Source organism: Raphanus sativus, chromosome 2 (genome assembly GCF_000801105.2).
Source record: "Raphanus sativus cultivar WK10039 chromosome 2, ASM80110v3, whole genome shotgun sequence".
Classification (NCBI taxonomy): Eukaryota; Viridiplantae; Streptophyta; class Magnoliopsida; order Brassicales; family Brassicaceae; genus Raphanus; species Raphanus sativus.
Genome location: NC_079512.1, coordinates 35164710 through 35176290, shown reverse-complemented (window position 1 = coordinate 35176290; position 11581 = coordinate 35164710). Strand labels below are relative to the sequence as shown.

At 42.8% G+C, this 11581-nt stretch overlaps 2 protein-coding genes across 2 annotated transcripts; one reads left to right on the top strand and one right to left on the bottom strand.

Annotated features, from left to right (window-relative positions):
• Positions 1–1089: 1089 nt before the first annotated feature.
• Positions 1090–2772, bottom strand: LOC108839542 (uncharacterized). The gene has a single exon (XM_018612297.2). The coding sequence runs from the start codon at positions 2770–2772 to the stop codon at positions 1090–1092; it is 1683 nt and encodes a 560-aa protein (XP_018467799.2).
• Positions 2773–9380: 6608 nt separating this feature from the next.
• Positions 9381–11254, top strand: LOC108829966 (uncharacterized). The gene has a single exon (XM_018603571.2). The coding sequence runs from the start codon at positions 9396–9398 to the stop codon at positions 11064–11066; it is 1671 nt and encodes a 556-aa protein (XP_018459073.2). The 5' UTR covers positions 9381–9395; the 3' UTR covers positions 11067–11254.
• The last annotated feature ends 327 nt before the right edge of the window (positions 11255–11581 follow it).

Below are 11581 nucleotides of genomic sequence, written 5' to 3'. Positions count from 1 at the left end.
TCATAAAATAGTAATTAACAACAACGTGAAAAATTTGGTCTACAATTATAAAAGCTCATTACAAAATCACATCCGTATCTAAGATGTTAATGTAAGACAAACAAGCTATGCTATGTAGAACACACAGTAGTACAGGGTTATTCAAATCCAAGAAATACGACTATATTTATTCTTTTAAAAGCTCTTACAACTTCTTATTAAAAGCAATAATTCAAACAAGCTCAAGACAAACCTCGACTTGTTTGCTAGTCAACTCGTTCAGAGATCTAAGACAGACTCTGAACCACCTAAGCTCTTAACCCCTAGATGCTTTGCTTCTCCTTCTTAGGACGTACAAAAGCTCTCTATTGCTAAAAGCTCTCCCTGTGTGTTAAGCCTTAACACAGTGCCACGGCTTCCTTATATATCTTTGAGGAAGCCCTAGATCTAATCTAACTACCCAATGGAAACTTTCCATTTCTTTTACTTCAGCGAATAAGCCAATCTTCCTTTTTCTCTTTAGATCGATTGCTTCTTCTTCAAGTCTTCCTTTAATGTCCCTCTTCATTAAATCTTCTTTTAATGCATCGGTCTTGATACATGCTTCTCACGAACGGCCTCTCTGATGTAGTAGTTCATGTCACACTTCATGAACTACTTCAACTCTGCTACAGCATCGTCTTCCCATACACCTTCAATCTCCCCCTTTTTAATTCGTCGTCTCACAAGTACCTGAGATAGAAGACAAGAACAAACCACACACAACAACACAAGTATATATGTCTAAATGTTAATTCAACCAACTCAAGATAATTAAGAACATACTTATATTATCCTAAAAACGGGTTCAAGCAAATTAGTACATAATATCAAAAGATAGCATATGCAAATGCTCCCCCATAATCTTAGCCAGTCTGAAAACATGGATAACAAGAAATTGCAACAAGTGGTGCAATTGAAATAACATAGACATAAAAACAAATAACAAAAACAAATAACACAGCTCCCCCACAATCTTGGTCTTCTTAGTCTTCTTCTTCTCCCCCTGCTTGTGAGCACACGGATTAAAAACACCAAGTAAAATAAATCACATATTCATAGGGAGAGATACTAACCTACTACAGCGCTCTGAAGATCCTGAACTATCTCAGCTAGCGCCTGAAGAGCTCGTGTTGTGTCCTGTAAGGCCACTTGCAAATCAACACGGTTAAGTGGTCCTTGAGGAATGGCAACTGATCCAAGCTCATAAACAGATACGCGTCGTGGTGCAGTCCTGGAGCTTGGTGTAGCAGTTCGTGGAGCAGGACTCGGAGCAGGAGATGACTGACGTGTTGTCCTGGTAGAGCTTCTCTTTGGTTCACTTCTAGATGGTGCCTTTCCTTTAGCTAGTCTCTGCTCATAGATCTCACCCACGCGTTTATCCTTCTTGTAAGGAACCGGACGTTGAAGCTTGTCACTGGGATAAGATGGAACTGCATGCTGGCTTTGGAGAAGTGCCATGATCAAGCGAGGGAAGATCAACCAACGTGCATCATTGACCTGAGTCACTCCAAGATTGAGAATCTGTCTGAACATCATCTTACCCAAATCAGCACGGACTCCATGAGCCATCTTGTAGATCAGCCTTGCCCTCTCAAGTGAGACATACGTCTTGTGAGTAGAGGGAATCCAGTTGTAGGCAGCTATGATCATCAAAGCACCGTAGCATGAAGTAAGATCCGCTGTAGTGAGACCTTCCCATTCTGTCCTCGTATCTCCAGTGATGAATGAAGCCAACTCGGTTACTGAGACTTCATCCAAAGTTGCATCTTCCTCCACTTCATCCTCAGAAAGTGGTTCCCAATCTAAGGTATTGTTGATGAGCGCAGGTGAGAACTTGTACGTTTGTCCCCTCACAGAGACAATTACTTCATCAACATCTGCTTCAGCTTTGGTACTCGGCAGACCTGCATAAAACTCAGCTACAACTTGCTCAACATACACAGCAAGGTTTGAGACAGTTGATTCCATATACCCCTTTTTAATAACCGCCAAGTACCCCCACTGATCAGCCTCCTTCAAATCTACCGAACGCTCAGCAAGTACCTTACGCTTAAGGAACTGATCATACCTTTTCTTGATGAGAGGAGGCATTGGTTCAGCACTTTTGTCACCAGACTTTCTCGATCTCAACCGGGGTGAGGCTTCTGCTCCCTTAGCCAAATATGGAGACTTGGCTGCATCTCCTGGTGTGAGAAAGTGAGATTGAGTTGGTGTACTAGACTCCCCTGTCTTCCTCTGTTTTGCAGAACGCAACCCTAATCGCTGCAGCACTCGTTTCTTTCTCACTTCCTTCTGTGAAGCTTCATCATCTTTGGGTTCGTCATCACCCGCCTTGCCGGATTCAACATCAGCTCCACTCTGTTCCTTCTCATCTTCAACAACCACCTTCTGTAAAGCAGACTCATCCTTCTCTTCCGACGCTTTATCAGTGACGGGAACATCTTGAATGTCAGCATTAGAGGATCCGATTAGTGGTTGCAGATCTGCTTCAGGCACTTTCGCAGATGGCTCTTCCCCAAGACCCGGAGTTCTTTCATCGCTGTCTTCTGAAGCAGCTTTCTCATTCGCGGTGTTGAACGAGTCAAGCTCCTCAGTCACCTCAGGAAGTACATCAGAAACAGGCATATCGTTTCTCGGTGGAGGCGATTCAGGTTCGCCATCAGAAAGTGACCTCCGACTTCCTTCAGCCTCTGCATACTTCTCTTCCTTGGATGATTCGGCTTGTTGAGCTGATTTCTTTGCTTTCACCATGATAGATGTCAGTTTCTGTGTGAAAATTGTGTGAGAGGTGAAGAGAGGCTGCGAGATTGAGCTTCTTAAGCACGATGGAGATTTTCTAGGGCTTGTTCCCCACTACTTCCCTTAACGGAATAAAACTGAATCAACTTTTCTGATATTGCAGATCTGGTCCCTGACTTTTTATCCTCTCCTTTGTATTCCTACAACATTTAATTTCTCTCATCCAAACACATAGACATTAGGCACATTCGTGAATTATTAATGTATCATCAGACTTTCAAGATAGTAATAAAACACGAGTCACAACTCACAATTGGCTGAGTCAAAGTTAATATAAAGCATTAGATTAGTTCAGTTCAGTTACCATTCATGTGAAGTGCTTCATGAGTTGCCTCAGTGCTTGATTCAAGCTGCACATATAACTCTTCCTAGATCTTATATTCTGGTGCAGCCGATTGTCTTTTTATGGCTAGCTTTCACATTGATATGCCTTTATCAATGCTGCCGGTTTTCATTCTTTATTCTCGCGCTGTGAAACCCCTGTTGTTTCCCATCAGGAATCTATCAATCAAACTTTTTTTTTGTTTTCTGAGCATCTTTCTGTAACATATCTGGCTCTTTTTATTGAGAGGGGGGGGCCACAGATTGACGTGAAACCTGTACCATTACAACACTGACGGCATATCAAGCAGCTCTTTTCCACAGCGTTTTCGGTTCCAAAACCAATCTGAATTATATGTACATCCCGAACCAGCACCTGCACTACTCTCTGCACAACTTGACTCAACAATCAAGGTTACACACACCAATTGCATTTCTTAGTGTGATAAATCGATTAAATTCAAGAGATTTAGTGAATATATCAGCCAACTGCAAATCAGTAACTACATGTTCGATTACTACCTGATTGTCTTCAACTAATTCTCTGATGAAGTGGTGCCTTATGTCAATGTGCTTCGTCCTTGAATGTTGGACCGGATTCCTCGAGATATCAATTGCACTTTTGTTGTCACAATACACAAGAAAGGGACCCGATTGCATTCCATAATCAGCTGACATCTGCTTCATCCAGATAAGTTGTGAGCAACAGCTACCCATGGCAATGTATTCTGCTTCCGCCGTAGAAAGTGATACAGAGTTCTGCTTCTTGCTCAGCCACGAGATAATATTGTTTCCAAGAAAGAAACATCCTCCACTGGTACTTTTTCTATCATCAGCACATCCTGCCCAATCAGCATCACAGTATCCCACCAAGTTGTTGTTGGAATTCTTTGAGTAATACACGCCCAAGTTCTCTGTTCCTTTGACGTACTTGATAATCCTCTTTACTGCATTCAGGTGTGACACCTTAGGCTTGGCTTGATACCGTGCACACACACCAACACTGAATGACAGATCTGGTCGACTCGCTGTCAAGTACAACAGACTACCAATCATCCCTCGATAGAGCTTGACATCCACATCTTCTCCTGCTTCATCTCGTGAAAGCTTCAGTGATGTACTCATGGGTGTTCTAAAAACTTTGGAGTTCTCCATACCAAATCGCTTTACCAAACTGTTAGCGTATGCACTCTGAGAGATGAAAACACCTTTCTCTGACTGGAACACTTGAAGTCCAAGAAAGTACTTCAGTTCGCCACACATGCTCATCTCAAACTCTTGAGTCATATTCTGAACAAACTCATCAACCAGCTTCTGTGATGTTCCTCCAAAAATAATATCATCCACATAGATTTGAACGATGATTATATCTTTTCCAACCTCCTTGAAGAATAGTGTCTTGTCTATGCTCCCTCTAATGTACTCCGCTTCAAGCAGAAACCTTGTGAGTCGTTCATACCAGGCACGCGGTGCTTGCTTCAAACCATATAGTGCCTTCTTCAGTCGGTACACGTAGTCATGATGTATTGAGTCCTCAAATCCCTTTGGCTGTTCAACATAAACTTCCTCCTGAAGTACTCCATTGAGGAAAGCACTTTTCACATCCATTTGATGCACTGTGAAGTTCAGAATGCACGCCATTCCCAGAAACAGTCGAATAGATTCCAATCTTGCAACTGGAGCAAAGGTTTCTTCAAAATCTACTCCTTCAATCTGTGAGTATCCTTGAGCTACAAGCCTTGCCTTGTTACGAACTACTTCTCCATGCTCATCAGTCTTATTCTTGAAGATCCATTTAGTGCCAACTACATTTACTCCTTCAGGTCTAGTAACAAGCTCCCACACATCGTTCCTGGTGAACTGCTCAAGTTCTTCCTCCATTGCGACAATCCAATATTCATCACGTAGTGCTTCAGTGTGTGTCTTAGGTTCTATTGATGAGACGAAACATGCGAACTGCACCATTTCTTTAAAATTGATCACCTTTCCACGCGTTTTTCGTCCTTCTTCAATCCCTCCAATCACATCAGACTTCGAATGATTGCGATGAACTTGCTGAATCACTGGTTGAGGTATTGTATCTGTGGTAGGACCTTCCTCAATGACTTCAGTAGCAGCTACAGATGTTCCACCTTCTTCCTCTTCATCTGATCCCAAGTCATCACCTACAACCACAGACAAATCATCAAATACAACATTCACTGATTCTTTAATTGATTCTGTTCGCTTGTTGTAGACTCGGTATGCTGAGCTAGACTGTGCATAACCCAGAAAGAATCCTTCATCACTTCTTGAGTCAAACTTCCCAAGGTAGTCCTTGTCATTCAGTATGTAGCACCTGCATCCAAAAACATGAAAGTAACTAAGATTAGGAGTTTTGCCTGTCCACATCTCATATGGTGTCTTTGTTGTCCCTTTTCTGACATACACACGGTTGATTGTGTAACACGCTGTGCTGAGTGCTTCAGCCCAGAACCTCTTGGCTATCTTGTTACCATGAAGCATTGCTCTTCCCATTTCCTGTAGAGTTCTATTCTTTCGTTCAACTACTCCATTCTGCTGAGGTGTCCATGGTGCTGCAAACTGATGAGCTATTCCTCTTGATTCAAGAAAGGTAGTCATGGTGTCATTCTCGAATTCTCCTCCATGATCACTGCGTATCTTCTTGATTCCTCCCTTTTCATTTATGAGTTGAAGTGCCCAGATTTTGAAACTTTCAGACACTTCTGACTTTTCCCTGAGAAAACGAACCCAGGTAAATCTGGTGTAGTCATCCACTAGTACAAACACATACTTCTTTCCTCCAATACTCTCGGTTTGCATAGGACCCATGAGATCCATGTGAACTAGATCCAATGGTGCCTTTGCCTGAACATCCGGTACCTTCTTGTGTTGTATCTTGACTTGCTTTCCCTCATTGCATGCACCACACACAATCTTGTCATCAATCTTGAGTTTGGGTACTCCTCGAACCAAGTCGTTGCATACAAGATTCGTTAGATTCCTGAAGTTCATATGTCCCAAACGTCTATGCCATAGATCAATATTCCCTTGAGCTGACAAGCACTTAACCTTCTTTTCCCACATGTAACAATTATTGCCAGATCTCACACCTTGTAGCACTGTTACACCATGTTGATTTATTGCACGACAATCAATTGCTGAGAAGCACACCGTGAGTCCGTCATCACACAGTTGACTCACGCTGATCAAGTTAGCCTTCAATCCTTTGACAAAGTAGACATTCACCAATTTAGGTACTTCTGAGTTACACGTTGTACCTTTGCCTTGAATGACACCACAGCCTCCATCTCCAAAAGTTACCTTTCCTCCTTTTACTTTTGACACTTTGTCTAGATACTCAATGTTTCCCGTCATGTGTCTTGAACACCCACTGTCGAAGTACCATGGTTCCTCGGATTCAGAATCACTCGCTACTCGTGCCATGTTACATCGAACGGTACTTCTTGGTTCAGTCACTATCTTAGGGTACAAGTCATTTTTCTTCATCCAGCCTCGAGAAGTCTTGCCTATTCTCCAAAACTTGTGTTGTCTCCATACTTGTTTGACCCGTTCCAGATACTTGTAGCAATACCTCTTGTAATGACCAAACTTTCCACAGAAGAAACATCCACTCATCTGAGCTGGAGTAGTTTGTGTCTTGGTTTCTTCAGCATGCGCAAAACCTCCAGATACAAAGCGCGTTGTACCTGTTGAACTACTCTGTCTTCCAGAGTAACCAAGTCCCATCGATGAGCTTTCAGTTCTTCCACAGCTCAGAATCTTGTCAAGTTGCTTGGTTCCCGTGAGCATCTTAATCTTCCGATATTGCTGATCCAATTCAGCTTGAAGATCTGCTGCTTTCTTTCTCTCAGTGAGTAACTCTTCTCTGAGCTCGTCCGCTTGCTTGGACAAAACCAATTTTTCTTTGATTAGATTCACACTTGCCTTGGCCAACTCAGCTTCCCTGTCGAGGTCATCTTTCAACACTTGTACTTCAACTTCCAGTCTTGCCTTCTCTTTAGCCAATGCCAAATTCTCCGTTCCCAGCTTCACTAGCGTCTCTCGAACTTCCTTGTAGCTTTCATCTAAGTCATTTTCTTGCTCAACATCACTCTCAGATCCTGACTCACATTCCACGATTCCTAGAAATGCCACAAAGTTGTTCACTTCCTCTTCACTCTCGCTGTCGGACTCGCTGTCATTGATTCCTATCATGGACTTTTCCGGCTTTCTCCTACCATCCGACTCACATTCAGCTTGAGTGTGTCCATATCCTTTGCAGTTATGGCACTGAATCTCTCTTCTTTTCACTGTGGGACACTCAGTTCGAAAGTGACCATACCCCTTGCATTCATAGCACTTAGCATCATTCTTCCTGTAGTTCTTCTCTGGCTCGGACGTCTTCCTACCTTGGCCAAACTTCTTCTGCCCATTCTCCACTTTTCGTAGAGCTCTATCAAACCTTCTGACCAGAAGACTCACAGGATCATTATCATCCATATGCTCCTTTTCAACTGATGCAAGAGCAATTCCTTTTTCCTTCATCCCACTAGACACACCAGCCACTTCCATCTCATGAGCTTGTAACATTCCAACCACTTCATCAAATGTCATCTCGTCAGTGTTACAGGAGACGGTCATAGCTGCTTTGTATGCCATGAACTTAGACGGCAAGCACCTCAGGAACTTCTTCACAAGTTTCTTCTCTTTGTATTTCTTCCCAAGTGTAAGTGCTTCTTGTGCCAGTGAGCTAATCTTTGAACTGAAATCTCCAACAGATTCATTCTCTTCCATCTTTAGCTCTTCAAATCTTGTTGCAAGCATATCCTTTCTAGAACTCTGAACCTTTGAGGTTCCTTCAAAGTGCTTCTGCAGAATATCCCATGCATCCTTCGCTGCCTCGCATCCTTGAATTAGTTCAAACTGCTTCCTTGCTACACTGCAATGTATGACAGTTAGTGCACGAGCATTGAACTTAGCCATCTTGTTCTCATCATCAGTCCAGAGCTCCTCCAGTTTTGGAACATCTGTCCCATCCTCGGATCTTGCAACAGGTGATTTCCAACCAGATTCCACAGCCTTCCATGCCAATGGGTCAATGCCCTTGATTGTAGCCTTCATGCGCGCCTTCCAGAATCCATAGTTTCCTACTTCAAGGATCACTTTGGAACTTATCACCAATTCGCGATAGCTATCCATCTTACTCCGCAGGATCTACCTGTTTAAATAAACAAAGTACAGATACCCGCTCTGATACCAATTGTTAATGTAAGACAAACAAGCTATGCTATGTAGAACACACAGTAGTACAGGGTTATTCAAATCCAAGAAATACGACTATATTTATTCTTTTAAAAGCTCTTACAACTTCTTATTAAAAGCAATAATTCAAACAAGCTCAAGACAAACCTCGACTTGTTTGCTAGTCAACTCGTTCAGAGATCTAAGACAGACTCTGAACCACCTAAGCTCTTAACCCCTAGATGCTTTGCTTCTCCTTCTTAGGACGTACAAAAGCTCTCTATTGCTAAAAGCTCTCCCTGTGTGTTAAGCCTTAACACAGTGCCACGGCTTCCTTATATATCTTTGAGGAAGCCCTAGATCTAATCTAACTACCCAATGGAAACTTTCCATTTCTTTTACTTCAGCGAATAAGCCAATCTTCCTTTTTCTCTTTAGATCGATTGCTTCTTCTTCAAGTCTTCCTTTAATGTCCCTCTTCATTAAATCTTCTTTTAATGCATCGGTCTTGATACATGCTTCTCACGAACGGCCTCTCTGATGTAGTAGTTCATGTCACACTTCATGAACTACTTCAACTCTGCTACAGCATCGTCTTCCCATACACCTTCATAAGAAAGTCGGTTGCATGTGACAATATCGCACAGAATCACATAACCATTTACTTTTTGCTATGGAAGTGCGATAATCTACCAAATACGTGCATGTAACCTGCAGTATTTGGGGAAGAAACATGTAGATAGGATGCATGTAACCAACCGTATCAGGAAGGTGAGATACTAGAGAACAACATTTCAAAAGTTAGATAATAGATTAGAGAGCGACCTAACAATCAGACTGATGACATCCTGAATCACCAACCATTCAATAAAAAGAAAAACTTGCGGAGACGAAACTTACATCTTCCATTGTCTTTAGCTGTTGACTAATCACTAGGGGGACATTCACCCGGGCGACGTGGCAGATTCACGAGCGTCCATAACAAGAATCTTGGATCCGTGTAAAACGGAATGTACAAGTCACTCCAAGCCCACGAGTCCCAAAAAGACCCATACTCAAAGTTAAAGCAACCCACCCACGTGGTTGTCACGTTTCTCTTCTCTCTCTCTGATCTTAAATTATTCAGACAACACTCCGAGTCTCCGATCAAAGTTTGCAACTTTCCTCCAATAAAACATCGACCCGAGAAGAGAGAAGCAATGATCTCCGGCGACACATTATCGGCGAAAAAGCCACAACCAAACAAAGACCCACCAAGCCAATCAATGGCACTTCTCCACAACCACAACAACAAGGATTCAGATACTTCTTCCACCACTAAAACCATCTCAAGCTGCTTCATCTTCACATCACTCCTCATCGTCACCTGCATCGCTCTCTCCGCCGCTTCCGCCTTCGCCTTCCTCTTCTTCTCCTCCTCTTCCCCATCAAAACCTCTCAACCAAGTCTCAAAGTCCCAACCTTTCCACAGATCCGTATCTCGCCCTCTCAACAAACTCCACAAACCCGTCGTCCTCCTCATCTCCTCAGACGGCTTCCGCTTCGGGTACCAACACAAGACCAACCTCCCCAACATCCACCGCCTAATCGCCAACGGAACAGAAGCCGAAACCGGTCTAATCCCGGTTTACCCGACGCTAACTTTCCCTAACCACTACTCCATCGTCACAGGCCTTTACCCAGCTCACCACGGCATCATCAACAACAGGTTCGTGGATCCAGTCACTGGTAACGTCTTCACAATGGCTAGCCACGAGCCGGAGTGGTGGCTAGGCGAGCCGTTATGGGAAACAGTAGTGAACCAAGGACTTAAAGCCGCTACTTACTTCTGGCCTGGCTCTGAAGTACACAAGGGAGCTTGGGACTGTCCTAAAGGCTTGTGTCAGCCTTACAACGGTTCTGTTCCTTTTGATGATAGGGTTGATACTATCTTGTCCTACTTCGATTTGCCTAGTAATGAGATTCCTAGTTTCATGACGCTTTACTTCGAGGACCCTGATCATCAAGGTCACCAAGTTGGTCCTGATGATCCTAGGATCACCGAAGCTGTTGTTAACATCGATAGGTTGATTGGTAGGTTGATTGATGGGTTGGAGAAGAGAGGGATGTTCGAGGATGTGACTATGATTATGGTTGGTGATCATGGAATGGTTGGGACTTGTGATAAGAAAGTGATTGCTCTTGATGATTTAGCTCATTGGATCAATATCCCTAGCAGCTGGGTTCATTACTACACTCCTATGCTGGTGATTAAACCTCCTAAAGGTCATGACCCAGCTGATGTGGTGGCTAAGATGAACCAAGGCTTGGGGTCTGGTAAAGTGGAGAACGGGGAGTACTTGAAGGTTTATCTCAAAGAGGATTTACCTAGCAGGCTGCATTACGCGGGCAGTGATAGGATCCCGCCTATTATAGGAATGGTTGATGAAGGGTTCAAGGTTGAGCAGAAGAGGAGTAAAGCTAAAGAATGTGGTGGAGCTCATGGGTATGACAATGCTTTCTTTTCGATGAGGACTATATTCATGGGGCACGGTCCTATGTTTGCGAAGGGAAGGAAAGTGCCTTCTTTTGAGAACGTTGAGATATACAATCTCATTAGTACGATTCTTGGACTTAAGGTGGGTGCACCGAACAATGGTTCTGATGGGTTCCCTTCAAACGTTCTATTGCCAAGGGCGTAAGCAGAGAGGGAGATGTAAGTTTCATTCTTATGTCAATAAAAGGGAGTGTAGAATCTGTAACTGCGTTTTTCAAGCCGCAGCAAACTCAAACATTTATGTGCTTTGATCTATTAGACTTTTTATGCACTTTGATATGTTTGTTGTTCTTGTGCCATTTAACAAGAAATTCTACTCAACTTGTTGAATTATTATGGTGTCTATAATCTCTTGCATGCTTAGAACAACAAAGAGCCTTCCTTTTTTTCAAAACCATCCTGTATATCTTTATCTGAAGTAGATGCTATAAGTGTGAATCATTAAGACCAAATAAATCTACAATTTTCAGAATTTTTTTGTTTGGACATCATTTTCAAGTTGGGGACCAGAAACTAAAAATAAATACAAATGGCGTTAAAGTCATTACTTTCTTGTGTGTATACCATAAAAACGATTATTGTTGTGTGTTCCGTGTTAAAACACGATTGATACAGGAGAAACGAAACGCGTTTACATTTTTTTTCTCAACGCTAACGCAA

What these genes read in the sequence shown, in the direction of transcription:
- LOC108839542 (XM_018612297.2), bottom strand. Translation starts at nt 2,772, where the DNA reads ATGGTGAAAGCAAAGAAATCAGCTCAACAAGCCGAATCATCCAAGGAA.
- LOC108829966 (XM_018603571.2), top strand. Translation starts at nt 9,396, where the DNA reads ATGTACAAGTCACTCCAAGCCCACGAGTCCCAAAAAGACCCATACTCA.